This window comes from Xenia sp. Carnegie-2017, unplaced genomic scaffold, assembly GCF_021976095.1.
Source record: "Xenia sp. Carnegie-2017 unplaced genomic scaffold, XeniaSp_v1 HiC_scaffold_3, whole genome shotgun sequence".
Classification (NCBI taxonomy): Eukaryota; Metazoa; Cnidaria; class Anthozoa; order Malacalcyonacea; family Xeniidae; genus Xenia; species Xenia sp. Carnegie-2017.
The window spans coordinates 4,627,559-4,645,898 of NW_025813493.1; the positions used below are offsets into that span (position 1 = coordinate 4,627,559).

The 18,340-nt window shown below is 33.8% G+C and overlaps 1 protein-coding gene across 1 annotated transcript; it reads left to right on the top strand.

Annotated features, from left to right (window-relative positions):
• The first annotated feature begins 3 nt into the window (after positions 1–3).
• Positions 4–15,286, top strand: LOC124454948 (E3 ubiquitin-protein ligase RNF213-like). The gene is made up of 22 exons (XM_047005699.1): positions 4–178; positions 479–598; positions 1,049–1,159; positions 1,530–1,583; positions 2,008–2,208; positions 2,519–2,591; positions 2,685–2,719; positions 2,888–2,985; positions 3,224–3,374; positions 3,778–3,943; positions 4,682–4,779; positions 4,957–5,014; positions 6,537–6,742; positions 7,833–7,965; positions 8,641–8,727; positions 8,962–9,141; positions 12,300–12,538; positions 12,670–12,744; positions 12,868–13,065; positions 13,410–13,499; positions 13,909–14,078; positions 14,784–15,286. Exons 2-22 carry the CDS (start codon positions 506–508, stop codon positions 14,935–14,937), a joined length of 2,670 nt encoding a protein of 889 aa, XP_046861655.1. The 5' UTR covers positions 4–178; positions 479–505; the 3' UTR covers positions 14,938–15,286.
• Positions 15,287–18,340: the final 3,054 nt, after the last annotated feature.

Sequence of the window (18,340 nt, forward strand, 5' to 3'; positions counted from 1 at the left end):
GAGCAATGCGGAACTTAGAAAATGCATCCAAGCAGCTAAACATTTATGTGACAATGAATATGCTCTTCAGTTATTCCTACTAAAACAGTTGGTCCATAATGATCTAAATGGTTTCGATGGAGTTAAAGAAAGATGTAAGATCAAAGAATTGAAATGGATTTTGCCTCCACAATCTGAGGTAACCACTTGTTCACTTATTAGCTATTTTATACGTACTTGTGTGGTTTGTTTTATTCTTGAAATAAGTTGTATTATTAACGATGTCAAATATTTGATCTTCAAATTCAAATTAGCAATTTATCATATGATATGCTTAGATATAGCACGCTTATGTACAAGGCCACCATTACAATGTTGAAGTTGCATGCTTTCTGATACGTTTCGAAGCAGTTTAAAAAAGTAAAGAATGATTGTTGTTGTATATTCACTATGTGAAAAAACTTTGACTTTTCTGTCTTTTGCATGTCCATATCTATAGGAGCGTGACAAAAGACCAGACAGTTTCATGGTCCATCACGACAATTATCGTACAGTACGAGAAGCTATTGGCAAAGCAATAATAACATCAAATTATGAAGACACACAGTTGATCTTGAGGGTAAGATAATTTATTTTCCTTATAACAACAAGATTGTTTTCACATGGCCAATGTATATTTATACAGCATAATATAAAATTGAGGCTGAAATCATGTTTCTTTTGATATGATATTTATATAGTTGAGCAAACCTACACTCCTTCAATGAATTTGATGTTTACGTTTACTCTATTTGTGATTAGTATTATGTGCAGGTTTTGATTTGCCTAGCTATCAACATTTTCAACATAACATTTAAAACAACAAACTATTTCAAAATGTCTTAGAGCATCAGGCTTATTTTGTAAAATATCGAATGACTGCTGTGAAAATATTTATGCCCTATACTTGTTTGGAGTTACAATCATCTGCTGAATTGAAGATCTCTAAGATTTTTCTTCTGTGAGAGAAATGCAGTTAGTCAAATCAGCCATAGTAACGTTACAAACTTGTTATATTTTATTTTTTTAGAACATGACCTGTGATGATCGTGCACAGTCATGTTATATTCTACTTGCAGTTTATTGCGAAATAATGACCAACTTTTCCACTGAAAACGTAGAAGATCGGATTCCTTCAAAGGTATATTTATTGATCTTTATCAAAGACTATGTTGCAGGATTTTCTCCCCCCCTGACCTTCTCTGTAATTGGGAAGATGATTTTTTACTTCTTGCTCTTACTTACTTTATGTTTACGAATCGAATCGATTTTTTAGATCGAGAAACTTGTTTTCTGTCCATAAATCTAGCAATTGAAAATTTCGTAAAAGATTTTGTATAATCTTTACGGAAAAATATATGGACATATTTTTTGAATATTATGGAAAATACATTGTCATAGGTAAATGTATTCTGTAAAGAGTGTTGGTCAGGAAACATTATTTATACAATAAAAAAATACTTTTTTTGTTATTATGTTCGTATGAATGGTTAATATAGTTTTAATTTTAGATTGTGGAACAACTCGATGAATGTCTTACTGGATGTCAGGTTTTAGCAACTCAGGTATTTTGTGTGCAGAAACAATGCTTTGGAATCTTATATACAGGCAGTTAAAAAAATTACTCTGCAAAAAACTTTAATTTCATAGGGTAGCAGTGGAACAAAATGCCAAAACATTAGATATCACTTACACTATGCAAAAAATAAAAGTGTAGTAACTAGTGGATTCGTCATTGCTTGTTGTGCTTTAGTTACAGGTTGGCAGTTGTTGCACGTGCACTATTCATTACTATCAAATATTAAAAGATAAATCTTGAGCAGTTCTTTTTTACTTTCTGAGTATAATTTAAGTATTATGGATCATGCATTGTTTTGGGAAGTGCAAAATTAATTTTGGAAATGTTGTAATTTTTTTTGGAATATAAGCTGATTTTTGAACACAATTAATGCTTAACACTCAAGCCATTTCAATTTAAATCTCTTTAAGCTACCTCTTGCGAAGAATCTCTTGGTGAATTTTGACAACAGTCCTCATCAGCAATTACTTCAGCTGTACAGTGACCAAACCTTAAATGATAGACGTTTAAATGAAATCTTGATTCATTTCCTTGTTGTTATGAGTTGCTTTCCAAATAATCAACTTTTGGCTCCCTTCTCAAATCTTGCATTCAATCCAGGATCAATGAGGGTATGTGTTTACAATATTCATTTATATAATCGTAAATATAAACATAACAGTGACCAACTTAAATTATTAATGAGTTCTATTTTAATTTAATTCGGGAGTATCTTTTCATGACTGTATAGAGTAGATTGTCCAATTGAGTTTTGCGAAGGAATGTTGGTGTTGTTTAACAACCTTAGTGGCAGTAATTTCCGTCACTAACAGCACTTTATTTAACATAGATGTACAATTTAGTGTTGATTATTGTCAGAAACGACGTGAAATAATTAGTAAGACAGATGACAGTTTTTTATTTATGGAATTCCTTTCTAAGAGTGCGTTTATTCCCACCATGCCTCAAGATGATGGTCCCGAGGTCATGGGCGTCGGCCCAGGCTCGTGGTATGGTAAGTTATAGAGATTGACTCTGCATAAGATGCTCTAATACTTAACCTATGGTGGTATTATGTACACTTTTGTAATTTTTTTTACCCCTCCAGAATGCATTAACGGACATCGTTATGTCATCACTGATGTAAGTTTCTTTTAACATAAGTATGTTTTTGTGCGCAATTATTTTTTTTGAATGTGCTCCTGGTTTTACCTTTTATGTAAAATATTTATGCAAAGGCAAAAATTGAAAACTGTAACACATTTTGTGTTTGTACATTTTAAACACTGTTATTTTTTTCAATCAATGTAGTGTGGACTTCCAAACCAAGCATATAATTGCCCAACTTGTGGTGTTCCTATAGGAGGGTTAAATCATAGGCTAGCAGCTGATAATAGACAGGCATCGAGGTTAGTCTTTGCATGCTTGCATAAATTTGTTTTGTATTTCGTAAGAATCTTAGAACTAACATAAAAACCTTGACATGTGTTGGTTGTCCTTTTTTACCTTTTTTCTGCCTTTGATTGGTACAATCGGGTTTAAAATCTAGCTTTAATCGTATTATTTTACTAATGATAGTTTTAAAATAATGATGTTCTTTTGTCGTTGTTTGCTCGTATTTTTACGTAGTTTCCGTATCTCCTTTAGTGCAGATCGAAGTAGTACCGGTCATATTCTAGGACGTGCACAGGATCAACCTCCAAGTGCACAAAGAAATTTGAACCCATTATCGTGTTGTGTTTTACGTTGTTTGACACATGTGGCTATGTTGTTAGGAACAACTCCCGATCAAATTCAGGTAAGTGTAAAATAGTGGTATGCATTTAAATGAATTTCATTCCTTCACAAATTCATTCGTTATTACTGTGTGTTAAAGTTGATGCCAACTTCAATTGATTTTATTTCAATTCATGTCTAAGCAAACTGAATAAGTGTGGATTTACGACATATTTTATATACATTTTAATTTCTAACCCAGCTCAAGATTTAACATATTCTGTCGAAAGCAACTAGATTCAATGGCTTCTATTCCAAAGCCATCATTAGAACATGAGAATCATTAGAACATGAATTAGTGTTCCAGCTGTTTCTTACACATTTTTAGTGTAAGCTTTTTTTAGCCAAACTTTTCATTATTGTAGCTTAAGATTAATGCTGAAGTTTTCCAATGCTATAATTTTTCTATGATTATAATTTTTTAGAATATTTCAGCTATTATCAAACCACCTGTTAATAACGTTGTTCAATTCATAAAAGATCATATAGAAAATGATCTACGTTGCATTGCAAGATTTGTTGGTACAAATATTGAACAAGCTGCTATGATCATCCATCTTATTTTTGTACAAATCGTAAAAAATAATCATGGTTTGTTTCTTTTTTTTTGTTATTATAAATGGGCCTAAATTTTTGGTGAAAAATTAAAAGTTGTGTCACAAATTAAAAAACAGTTTACACTGGCTGGTAAAATTTAACAGATAAACCTGTCAAACATACCACTTTAAACGCGTTTGCTGATTTTGTTTTGTAGCAGCATACCATCAATCAACTTTATTTACAATTTTTGAAGTTTATATTAAAATTTCCCAAGACAGTCATCTGACGATTTACCGTATTTTGATTTTCTATTACATTATCTAAAATTTAGTTTCTTTCTTTTCTACTGTTTTTGGAGATCATTAAAAGAAATATTTTCACCACGTTACTCATGCATGATTTTAGAAGTTATGTGACCAACGACCACGTTGTGTACTGAATTGTAATAAACAAAACGTTCATTGCGAAGTAAGAGAAATATCAGTACTTTGGTTGGTCACAACTAAAATCGTGAAGGAAAATATACAATACTTTTATAACGTACCAATAGGCAACATTATATTCAAAAATATAAAGTCCATCCAATTCAGTTTCAATCCTAAGAAGCAACCTTCACTTTAAAATATTTCAGTAGTTTTTACATTTGCTTTTGTAATACATGACTCGACACAAACCCCTATTCTTTCGGCTATCCATTAACAAATCCAATTGTTTATTGATCATAAAAAATCTTTTTTGTCAAAACGTTTGGATCGGGTGATAATTTTTGTCTAAATTTGCCATCGTTAGGAAATATCAATGCCATTCAATCTTATTTGACCAGTAAAGTGTCAAGACAAGCTTGGGAAGATGCATTTATGAATACCTACCTTAGTCCTGTTCTATCAGTAAGTTATCGTGTGTTTTTTTACTAACCAATACCCCAGGCAAGTAGACAAAATGAAAAAAAAACAACAGAAAATCTGAAAATGATCATCTTATACTGGTGATTTTGTAGTTTTTTGCGTTTTGGTATTTAATAAATATTAAACAATTTGTGTTACAGTAACATATTTTCTTTTAAGGTTGTTTCACAGTTGTTGCAAGATGCCTTAGGTAAAATGGTCAGCGATGAACGACTGGGTAAGAAGAACCTTGAAAGCCGGTTTTAATCTTTCTATATGTTTTATAGAAAGCAGCTTCAATTTAGAAAAACAATTCTTTCTTCATATGTTCAACAATGTAAATGAAAAATATAGTCGGGCAACATTACTTTGCATTATGATGAGCATCATTATTTTCCATGAAAACACGATCAATATTTTGCATTATGATGAGCATCATTATTTTCTATGAAAACACAATCAATAACTCGCATTATGATGAGCATCATTATTTTCTATGAAAACACTATCAATATCTCGCATTATGATAAGCATCATTATTTTCTATGAAAATACGATCAATATCTCGCATTATGATGAGCATCATAATTTTCATGAAAACACGATCAATATCTTGCATTATGATGAGCATCATTATTTTCTATGAAAACACTATCAATATCTCGCATTATGATGAGCATCATAATTTTCTAAAAACACGATCAATATCTCGCATTATGATAAGCATCATAATTTTCATGAAAACACGATCAATATCTCGCATTATGATGAGCATCATAATTTTCTAAGAAAACACGATCAATATCTCGCATTATGATGAGCATCATTATTTTCTATGAAAACACGATCAATATCTTGCATTATGATGAGCATCATAATTTTCTTGAAAACACGATCAATATCTCGCATTATGATGAGCATCATTATTTTCTATGAAAACACGATCAATACCTCGCATTATGATGAGCATCATTATTTTCTATGAAAACACGATCAATACCTCGCATTATGATGAGCATCATTATTTTCTATGAAAACACGATCAATATCTTGCATTATGATGAGCATCATTATTTTCTATGAAAACACGATCAATATCTCGCATTATGATGAGCATGATTATTTTCTATGAAAACACGATCAATATCTCGCGTTATGATGAGCATGATTATTTTCTATGAAAACACGATCAATATCTCGCATTATGATGAGCATCATTATTTTCTATGAAAACACGATCAATATCTCGCATTATGATGAGCATCATAATTTTCTATGAAAACACGATCAATATCTCGCATTATGATGAGCATGATTATTTTCTATGAAAACACGATCAATATCTCTGGAAAGAAAAATGAAGCGAAATTCCCATGGAATCGTAACAAGATGATGTTGAAATTTCAAATGAAATGCAGTCACGAAACTGTGACACTTCTATTAATACTTTTAGTCTTGATTTTATCGTCAGTGTCTAAGCAATTAGATGTGCTGTATAAAATTTTATGTTCAGAATTATATATTTCAATAAGTTTTTCCTGTTTTGCTTCTTTATAATGAGTTTGCAAATTAAATCAAAGCAATTCATTTTGTAAAACGTTTATTATGAGAACAAAGTTATTTTAAAATTTAATGACAATTTGGAAGTTTGGCTACGTTTTACTTTCTATTCGTATATTTTTATGCTAAAGTATAATGCAGGTTCTTCAAAACATAGAGTTAGATAATTGGTCAAAACATTTTTCCATCACTTTTTCCAGGAAATAATCGGCTAATGAAATTGATCAACGAATTAGATGAACCAAGCTCCAATGTCGCTACAAAACTCGATCCCTCATGTCCAGCGCTTTGGAGAAATCGTAAGAAAATCACAATTGAACATTTGTCCTTCAAATACCAAGAATATTCTCAAGGTGTCACAGTGCCAACAGACAAGTGTAAAGTACTTGATGAATTTTTGAAAAAGGTTATGCTTAATTTCTTTTACAATGAATTTGAATGTAATGTGCAAACGTCGCTAATCTGTTACTCACTTTTTTTAATTTTTGATCTTTCATAAAACTTTAATTTTAGCTAGGTGTAGCTACTTTCTATGTAAGAATTACAGTTATTGCAGGCTACTGAACAAGACAGATTTAAAACTAAATGCATGTGTCCTTTTCAGCGTGTAAGTAGCTATTCTAAGAACCATTAATTTATTGTTAGAATAAAACAACTAAAATGCAGAAAATATTTAATGAAAATAGACATAATAAAGTAAATGGTTTGAACTCGGGAAACCTTTTTGGTTTCGCAACGTAGATGACACAATCACAGCACTACATGCAGACGAGATTGATGACTTTCACACTCACATCAACAAACAGAACAGCCACATACAATGTAACAAAGTTGTCGAGGAAAACGGAACTCTTCCTTTTCTCCACTGTTTGGTAAAACATGACAATCAAAAACTACGAACAACAGTTTATCGCAAGCCAACACATACTGACCGACTACTAGACCAATCATCTTACAACCCTACATCACACAAAGCCACCACAATCAGAACATTAACAAGACGTGTACAAATCATATGTGATTCACCGTAATTCACAATGACAATACGCAATTGACACCCACACATTACAACTAAAAACATCACACCTAAATCACACATCTAAAAAATAAAAAATTTCACTTCACAATGACAATACACATTTCCTGTACACACAATACAATGACGTACGAACCAGATAACAAATACGGCTATCCTGACGTTTACTCTTCATTTGACTCTGAAGATGACTACCGCTAAAGTTGTCGAAACGTCAGTCAACAACAACAAAAAACAGTCATTCTCAGGACTATACCAACCTGGACGATCTACATTTACAAACATGAAAATATGTTATGATTAGTTCAGGACTTCTCAACATCAGTCTACAACAAGAATTTTTGTTACCGCTTTACTTTTTTAATATAAAATAAATTGCAACTTTACCCTGGCCCAGGATCACTAGTTAATGATTTTAAAATATACATTGTACAAACTTCTATACTTTTTCTTTTTCTAGGAATGTCATCTTCGTGCCCTTCAGTATCTTCCGGATATCATAAAGTTGCAACGTTTTCTTTTTGAAAAGTTTCATCGTTGCTTAGATCGAAATGAAGCTGAAAAATACACTATTGGAGACTTATATAAAAGAGGTACATCCAAACATTGTTTTTGTTTAAACGCGTGTCTGATTTGCTTCAGTAAATTGCATTACTGCTGTAGAATAGCTATGGCTCTTGTTGTTCTATGGTTAATACATCTTTTTATAAAATATCCTTCCTATTTTAGCTAAACTTTATTTCTTTTCTTTTTCACCTTTATTTCACGTTTTATCAACTGTATAATTTACATTGCTGACATGCATCCCTATTCTATTTTAAGTTATAAAAGTTAGACTACTTTTGCTGCCAGTAAATCTCAACTTGCTGTTAAAAATGAATAACTTTTGATTTGTGATGTTAATGGATGCTCTGTATATAGCATGTCTGGTTAAACAAGTATTCATATTGTCAATATTAATTAAACAAAAGGTTTTCTTCCATTGTATTGACGTCTTGCACTTAAAAATACCAATAATTCGTATGCGTGTTCCTTTTCTGCTGTAACATGTTTTTGTCAAGATTATTCATCTTTCTTCGTAGCTTGCATCTAAGGTCTGTTGAATAGACAAATGTTCTCTTAGAGAAATATATAGCTAAGACGTCAAGATAAAGGGAATAGAATTGAAATCATTCATATTTTTTTTTGTCTAACATTTTGATCAATTAAATACTTTTTCATGGCAAAGAAATAGTCCTTAAAGTTGATTTTCTCTTTTTCGTTTGTAGCCCCTGACATAAAACAGCATGTGAAGTCCTTAATCAACAGTTTCAATATGGCTTGGAAAATCATTAGATCATGTATTCCACAAGATGGTGAGTGACAAAATAAAAGTTGAGTTAAGGTTGATGCTATGTAGAGTGAATTATTCAATTTATTTACTTCATTTACTGATGTGTTTTCTTCAGCTGTTTTAATGCATGAGAGCAACATTGGTTGACAAATCATTACCTAATTAAGTGTTAACTAATGCATTCTGTTGAGTAATATCTGAAATCACTTTGTTTGTATCACGAAGATTTCTGCAGCTGTCTTAATTGACTTGTTAGGTCATTACGGAATTTCAAAAGAGTTGAGAGAGAAGGAAGTTACCAACGCTACTCCGATTTCTATGTTATTGCCTTCGTGGAAAGGATTTGGAAAGTGTTCTTTGGCACTGACAAATTACCTTGTATCTTTACATAACAATTTTATTGGACGATGTAAAAGCTTGTTGAAGGACGATAAAAGTAAGATAAACTTTCAAGATTTTGTTAGAATTCATCACTGGTGAGAACTTCATTTAATTTTATGTTTTAAGAAAAGGGCTACTTTTATTCCTCAGGCTGGTTATGTATTCTGAAACACGAATTGCATTATACAGCAGATTTACCTAATAAATATTTCATTGCTATCTTTCTTGTCGTGATAACCGCATTCGCTTCTATGTACATTTTATATGGTTTGAGGGTTCCTGTGGCTTATGAGTCAGTTATTATCATTGTCAGCGGTCTTCAGTCTTGGCAGCCGCCATGTTTGTTAATTAGGTTATGTTTATCGTTGATTAAAGCCTAACTTCAGGTCAATGCGTAGTTAATCCTTCACTACAATTTAATCAACGATAATTTCAAGGGGAAATGGATAAAGTCTTACGGCCAGAGCGGCTAGAAACCGATCCAAACAGTGGAACAGCGGCAAAAGAATGGCTTCATTGGAAACGTACGTTTGAAAACTTCATGGCCGTTTTGCCAAAAGAAGGTTTGGATAAACTTGCAGTATTATCAAATTTCGTCTCCCCAAGCATCTTTCAACACATAGAAGATTGTGAAGATTATAAGACATGGATTGAAACACTTCAGAATCTCTTTATCAAACCGAAAAACGAAGTTTTTGCTCGCCATCTTTTAGCTACTAGGAAACAAGCTCCAACAGAAACACTAGACGAATATTTACAAGCCCTGAAGTCACTAAGCAAAGATTGTAACTTCAAGAACGTCACAGCTGTACAATACTGTGAAGAGAGCATTAGAGATGCATTTATTGCTGGATTACAGTCAAATGTTATACGCTAAAGACTTTTGGAAAACAAAACACTCGACTTAAAAACTATGTTCGATCAGGCTAGATCTCTTGAGTCAGCCATGACGAGTTCTGAGTCGTATTCAACTCCAAATACCCTCATCAATGCTGCTGTTCCTGCTGAGTCTTCAATGTCTGGAGAGGGTCAAGAGAATACTCTTGCTGCTGCAGTCGAAACAACTTCCAGCTGCTATTTCTGGAACAATCTCTATTAATTTACACGCCTCCCATTTGGTGTGACAAATGGGGTTGCCTGTTTTCAACGTGAGATGGTAAAGTTTGTTGAACAGAACAATCTCAATGCAGTATTTCCATACTTGGATAACATCACTATCTGCGGTAAAGACCAACAAGAACATGATGCAAACCTTGAGCAATTTCTTGCGGCAGCAAAGAGGAAGAACATCTGTTACAACGACTCAAAGAGTGTCTTCTCAACTCGGAAACTTGCTATTCTTGGATATGTAATTGAAGAAGGCGTTATTCGTCTAGACCCAGAAAGGCTAAGCCCTCTGCGCAACCTACCTGTGCCTCATGATTCTAAGTCACTCAACAGGTGCCTTGGTCTGTTCTCTTACTACTCTCAGTGGATCCCAGAGTTCTCCAACCGCATTAAGCCACTAACAAGCTCAAAGTCATTCCCTCTGTCACCTGAAGCTGTCAATACATTTGACAACTTGAAGAAAACTGTAGAAGGAGCCTTTGTTACTGCTTGTGATAAAACTATACCATTTGAAGTCGAAACTGACGCATCTGAGGTAGCACTATCAGCCACACTCAGCCAAGAGGGCAGGCCTGTCGCTTTCTTCTCTCGTTCACTACAAGGATGTGAACTGAAGAATGCTGCCATAGAAAAAGAAGCACAAGCTATCATTGAGGCAATCAGGCATTGGAGACATTTCCTGACAGGGCGACATTTCATTCTGAGAACCGACCAAAAGAACGACAAAATCATGCGTTGGAGGCTTGAACTAGCATGTTACAGCTTTGACATTGTATACGGCCCAGGAAAGGAGAATGTACTCCCTGATGCACTCTCCAGATCGACCTGTGCTTCTGCACCTCAAGATTCCCTGTATAACCTCCACGAGGCACTCTGCCCCCCTTGTGTTACCAGGCTTAACCACTTTGTTCGTAGCAAAAACTTACCTTATTCATTGGACGAGGTAAAGCGTGTCACAAACCAATGTCAAATTTGCGCTGAATCTAAGCCTTGATATCACAAGCCAGAGGAAGTCCCACTTATTAAAACGACTCAACCCTTCGAAAGAATCAATATCGATTTCAAGGGTTCATTGCCAAGCAACAACGGAAACAAGTTTTTCCTGAACATAGTTGATGAATACTCCAGGTTCGCATTCGTGTTTCCATGCTCAGATATATCAACATCTACAGTTATAAAGTGCTTAACTACTCTATTCTCCCTGTTTGACATGCCAGCATTTGTTCATTCAGACCGTGGTGCATCGTTTATGAGCCATGAGCTGCAAGCATTCTTAAGAGGAAAAGGGATCGCCACAAGTCGAACAACAAGCTACAACCCTGCAGGAAATGGTCAAGTTGAAAGATATAACGGTATTGTATGGAAAGCTGTTGAAGCGTCCTTGAAATCCAAGAATCTACATATTAAGTATTGGCAGGTTGTTCTACCTGACGCCCTCCATTCCATTCGCTCCTTACTCTGTACGGCTACAAATGAGACACCTCACGAGCACTAGTTCAAGTTTCCTAGACGATCTTCTTCGGGTGCATCGATTCCTACTCGGATGACAGAACCAGGTGCTGTACTCCTCAAGCGTCATGTTCGCAAAAATAAAACTGATCCGTTAGTCGACGAGGTGGAGCTACTCCAGGAAAACCCTCACTATGCCTTTGTACGTTATCCTGATGGTAGGGAGACAACTGTGTCAACGAAGCATCTTGCACCCAAACCTCCATCTACAAGTGAAGTTCAAATTCAGCCTCACGATCATGCGTCAGAAACCACAGTTGTAAAATCTCCTGCGCAACAAGAAGTACCAACAGCTACCAATAAAGCTAACATACCTACTACATCTGAACACACCCCTGTGCGGCGCTCTGAACGAATCAGGCACCCAGTTGTAGACCTAATCTTTAAAGGACAGGGTGAATGTCGTGATAACCGCATTCGCTTCTATGTACATTTTATATGGTTTTGGGTTCCTGTGGCTTATAAGTCAGTTATTATCATTGCCAGCAGTCTTCTGTCTTGGCAGCCGACATGTTTGTTAATTAGGTTATGTTTATCGTTGATTAAAGCCTAACTTCAGGTCAATGCGTAGTTAATCCTGAACAACACTTTTTTCAGCTAAATATTTTTTACGTCTTTGTAGTTCAGAGGAGCTATCGCTGTTGAACGTTACTAAGGGGCATTTGGTTGCCTATGATCCAGAGAGAGATTTTTTGCCAATGGTCCTTGCTCACTGTGATTACTCACTAAAAGTTGGTGAAGGAGGTGAAGAAACAGTTGTGAAGTTCAACTGGAAATATTTAGAAAGACAACTTGTCGACAGATTTGTTCGAGGAAAGCCTAGAATTACATCTTTGGTTAGTTCCCTGAATTTTTTCTTGTTATCCATGTTGTACAGAAAGGGATATAAATGAATTGGATGGAGAATTTATGGTCTTGTCAGCTATTTCTGCGTTTAATTATATAAATTAAGTTTCTGCTTTTCTAGGTTGAATTATTTGTGTTCAGCAAAGATATTTGTGATGGAGCTGTTTTCAAAGCGTTGAATCAAAAGATCCCTCAGGTACACTTAATAAGAAAAGTAGCTAATTTAGCTGATTTAATTAGCTCATTTTCAAGATTTTGGTCATTTTTTTTTAATTTCGTTATTTTTTCTAACGTCTATGGTTTCTTATTCTGTTTGTAGATTAAACTTAGTCGACCAGTGAAAGATCAGATCTTAAGTGAACTAAACCAACTCACTGATGTTTGTGACGTTCTTAAATCTCTCCACAATGTCATTGGTTTCTTATCATCTGCTGGAGGAAATCCTGGAATGCTTGTCAGTGAATATATGAAATCAGCATTGAAAGTTGATCCTAGAAACGGTTTAAAAAGTGGCAAGGTAGCTATACTGTTTGTAAATAAAATGAACAACCTTTGAGTTTTTGTGAAGATTAAAAACTGTATGCTAAAGTCATTTTTATCAAACAAACACATTCTTGAAGAGTTTTCAATGGCCTTTGTCTGCGGTTCAATTCGATATTAGTTTGTTAAAGCTCAGTTTTGTAATGCTTGACCGAAATTAATTCTTTGAATAGCTCTGAGTTTTTAATTAACTTTGGCTTATGTGTATAGCCTATTTCTCAGCCGAACAAATTACTAATGTAATATAAAGAATGAAAGCCATAAAAGTAGTTTGTATTCTTTCACCGTGTGTTTATAAGGGTTTCTTAAATTATATTTTAGGCAGAGCAGACTTGTCAACTTCAACATGTTGTTGCGCTTTGGAAACTGTTATCTTTAGAGAGAGCAAGAATATTGACTAGACGTAAACAGGTTTGTTCGGCTTGGGTTATATTTTGATATAAATCGCGTAGTAATTCTTACGTGAAGGTATTAATTGCGCTGACAGATATAATAGTATACGTATGTTTTGCTTTTAGACTAATAAAATCAATGTCAATTAAGACCATTTCAGTCTGATTATTTTGCACATGAGTCCTGCTTTTTACTTGTTTCAATTAAACTGGCGATACTTCATCGTTATGTAGATAAAGAAAATATAGCTAATTTTTACTACCATAATTACATCAATAAAAAACATGTCTACTGATATGCAGCCCTTTAAAATAGTTTATGTTGATATGGACTGTATGAGAACTGTATAGATTATATGGTGCGTAACACTAAAATATCAAGCAAAAGTTGATATGGGAATATTAAAATCTTTGTGGTATTGCTATAGGAACCATTTGACGATGTAACAGATAAGATAAAGACAGCATTGAACAAAAATATGAAATTTGAATTAAGTCGTGGTTTACAGAAAATCAACATTGATCGTTTTGTTGACGAATTGTTGCAACTTATTTTACTCTTTTTAAAAAATGCACAAGACGAACAGTTGCACTGGCCGTAAGTAAAACTATTTACATAAATATTTTTTGTGCTTCTTAAACTTACAACCTGTCCTTTCATGTCCCAACTTTTTACATCGTATAGTTGGTCGACCGTTATCAAACCCTGATTGTATCATGAAAAAGTGTATGGGTTAATGTTACTTGTTTGCGTTTCATTAAGTAGCTAGTTTATTTCCAACTCTATAGCATTTAAAAATACACGCATGTTTGGAGAACACGATTTAGTTACAGGAATTTTTCTAAATACAAGAGGTTCTACTGACAACCTTGTCTAACGTAATGGAAACTCGTGTTGTTGTACACAACCCATTCATGTATAAAAAACGATGCTAAATTGATTTAAAAAGAAATGTTTGTCGTAAAATGTGATAAAACATTTTGTAACATACAAGTCATGATGGAATATGTGCGAATATCTGCAAATGTTTTGTAAAAATTTAATTCTCGGAAAAATGTTAAGATGTCATGGAAGCATGTCTTTACATAAATGAAAAAGTTATTACGAAATCATGAAAAAAGGTTTAAAGTGTACAATCATTTGCTTTTTACATTTCCAAAACTTTTCAATCAAACTTTGTCATTTAATAAGTCGAGAAAACTTATTTAACTGTATCAATAGAAAGCTAGTTGTATTCATTAGAAAAAGTTTTTTTATATAGCTCATACCACTAAAATTTTAACTTTCGTTTTTAACATATAGTTTAGCTGAGTACATCAATGCAAAGCTTGAACAAGATGGTTGTGAAATTATTAAAGATCTTGAGGAGAGTTTACCTGATGAAATTACTGTGGCACATGCTGTTGAGGCTTGGAAGCTTGCATGTCAAAAAAGTGATGACTACAATTCAAACTAGTATTGATTAATTCGACAATTTTTTTAATGACGATAAGTTGCTTGAAATTCTCTAACTTGATAATGCTCGTTAAATTTCAAGCGAGATTTGCAGATATAGCCAGGTATTTTTAAAATCAATTTACAAAAATCTCATCATTAAATTACATCAAATACAGAAAACAATTATCATTTACTATAAAAACATTGGAGAACCGTTTAAGTAACTAAAAACAGTATATCATTATTTCTGTCTTTATTAACCTATCAGCAATGTGCATGTGTGACGTTTAAACACTGAATTAAAATGTTCGTTATGTTATTCTTACTAATGTAGCGTAAATAAAGTCAAAATCTACCATTTGCTCCAATATGAATATCAAGTTTTTGAATCTTGGGAATGTGCCTTACAATGTAATAAACCTGTATTATAGAGCTTCAACTTGAAATGCCATATCATTTCAGGGAAAATGATTTCCTTTGATCGATGTTGACTTTTAAATTCCCAGGTAAATCTCATGGATAAGATAAAAACGCTATTGAGTATTATTGACGACTGGTGCTTTTTTAACTTCCAACAATTCTTATAGCTAGATGTTGCTAACCTGTTGTATACATAACGTTTTAAGCAGTTGTTGACAACTATTTTGTGAATACGTGCAGCTATTTGCCATTTCCGTGTTTTTATTGTTCAGACTATGCAATTGACTAGCTGCAATTATGAATGCATGGAGTGGCCGAGGGGCTTTAATGACTTTTCGTATTTCTTATGCCGCTCGACCACTGATATGTATATTACACTGGATAACGCACCATGTATAAAATACATTTAATTCTATAATAACTGGAACGGCTATCTCAAGCGCGGCTTTAATTAGCGGCTGACGCCAATAAAATGGAGGATTTGTTCTATTACCGCTGAGATTTACCGAAATTGACTTCTTTTCTAAAAATCTCACAATTTCTCTCTCCCCCTTGAGAAAGAGTGAGGAAAAAGTAAATGTATTTAGCATGTTTGGCAAGCAATGTTATGATGAAAATCACTGTAAAAACATAAATTTCCTAAAAGCGAGTCTACTGTGGTCGCCAGTTGTCGGCTTCTACGACGGATGCTTTTTTTAACAAACGAGCTATTTGAATGTTTTACGCAGTGCGGTGTTTGAAATTAAATGAAGATATGATCTTCGCACTTTGTTGGACAATTTAAGCAATTGTCTTATAAACCTGAAAAAATCAGGTGACTCAACGGGAATCGAACCCATGACCTCTGCGGTGCCGGTGCAGTGCTCTGACCAACTGAGCTATGAAGTCACACAGTGGTGAGCAGGTCAGTATTGTTGGGCTCATGTTTTCTCGTGAAATGAATGTTATATGAATGTTTTACGCAGTGCGGTGTTTGAAATTAAATGAAGATATGATCTTCGCACTTTGTTGGACAATTTAAGCAATTGTCTTATAAACCTGGAAAAATCTATGAACATTTCAAATCTATGAAAAAACAAAGAATTTCCCTGGTTTAATAAAGGGGAAGATAAAGCAAATGGTAAATGTCCATTCTCTACTTTATCAGGTAAATGAGCTCAAAATATTTTTTCAGCAAAAACTGAAATTAACAAGAAATATATAGCACTGAATTTTTCATCACTGAATCTTTAATGCTTCAATATGGCATGCATTACATATAAGTAATATTCAAACACAATTCTACTAAAATAATTTAATAAAGAGATTTGACCTTATTTTCCAATTTAGTTGTACAAAAATTGTACAGTTGCAGTAAGTCATCATCAATCTCAGTATAAATATTGACACAAGCACAAATTTTATGATTGTTTTACATAACATTTCATCAAGCATCAAGACACACAAAACCTTGTCATCATTATTTGGTACTTGACCTTTACTTTCAAAGCGGTCAAGGCATCTTTACTAATTCCTTTTTCTCCATCCATAAAATTAGTCCAAGTTGAAGTAACTGTTGGACAGGGAAGTCTGTAAATTAGTTACCTTTGTTTGTATTCTGCCTTATAATTTTGAAGTTAGACTCTGCCAGGTCAATAGCATCTTCCAATTGTCTTCATAGTCCTCTATGAAATAGTGTTGGCACTGGTACTGCAACATATTCCAGTAACATTTTGCTATCCGATCATCTCTTCATGTTGTCACCAAATTGATCAGAACAACCTCTGCTCTACATTATGTGTACTCTTTGGGGGTGTTCGTTTCTTCATAGTATCTGCCCACTGAGTAAAAAGAGCAGAATCTTTTTCGCGTTAGGGAAACTATTTTGCAAACAGATTTACGGTTTCACACATTAACAAATAAGTGGAAAAGTATGTTGATAGTTAAAAACATAAATAGAAAAACATCAGTCGGATTTTATCGCTCAGGCTTCAAGTTCAGTTGCTTTTCAATTACAAACAAAACAAATATCTCACCAGTGAAAGCGACTTTGTGGACATTACAATTTTCAACAATTGAATGATTGAAGTGTTTGCATTTTAAAAGAAATGCCAAAGAAGGATATCGTGTTTGTTTTTGAAAAAGGCTGTATAATTAGCTATAGACATCAGGAGGGAGGTCAATAATATAATTTTCTGCAAAGCGATCATTTCAGCGGAAATAGGTCCATTGGCCGCCATTTTTTTGGCGTCAGGTCCCAGTCCACTTAGCCGCTCCAGTTATTATAGAACTCAATGATAAAATATAGTAAGATAATTAAAGTCGGAAGCTGGCTCATCCACTGATATGTATATTAGACTTGATAACGCAAGTTACGCAAATCTTGCGAAAATTGAAGCCGAAATATCGATCATTTGCTACTGGCTTCATGGGGGATATCGGTCACACTTTACTACACTTTTGTATTACAAAATCACAGTTTTCGCGTTTTTGTTCCTTTTACAAACTTCTGATTAAGGCAAAATTTATATGACATGTAGAGGAAAACCGGTAGAGAGTTTTGACCCTGAAGCTCTGTTTTTTTGGCTTTGTAACGACTGAAAAATAAGATGGAAAGTTGTATTGAAATTTGAAAGTTAAAGGAGACGAAGACAATTTCAGCCGTGCGAGGCATTTTTAGAAGATGAATACTTAATTGCAAATTTACAACAAAGTAAGAACAAAGGTATTCATATCGTCAACATATTCATCGATATTGAAGTTGTTCACATACGTACTGGTTGAAAACCTATCTTCGCTTTATGACAACAGAGGTACTTTAATTCGCATATTTTGATGATGTACATCTCGTAGAGTTTGATGAGACCGTTTTCAACGTACTATTGTTCTTCGAAATGTCTTTCTGATTCTTTTTCTATGTCGATTTGTTTTGCTTCTTCACTGATATAATAAAGACGTAAGTTGAAATTATGATATTAGCGATGTGAATAACAAAGTGTTGTTAAATAAGTAAATTTGTAGCA

What these genes read in the sequence shown, in the direction of transcription:
- LOC124454948 (XM_047005699.1), top strand. Translation starts at nt 506, where the DNA reads ATGGTCCATCACGACAATTATCGTACAGTACGAGAAGCTATTGGCAAA. An exon ending in TCAATCCAGGATCAATGAGG is followed by an intron (nt 2,209 to 2,518) that starts GTATGTGTTTAC and finishes TTCCTTTCTAAG; the next exon opens with AGTGCGTTTATTCCCACCAT. An exon ending in GGTCAGCGATGAACGACTGG is followed by an intron (nt 5,015 to 6,536) that starts GTAAGAAGAACC and finishes CACTTTTTCCAG; the next exon opens with GAAATAATCGGCTAATGAAA.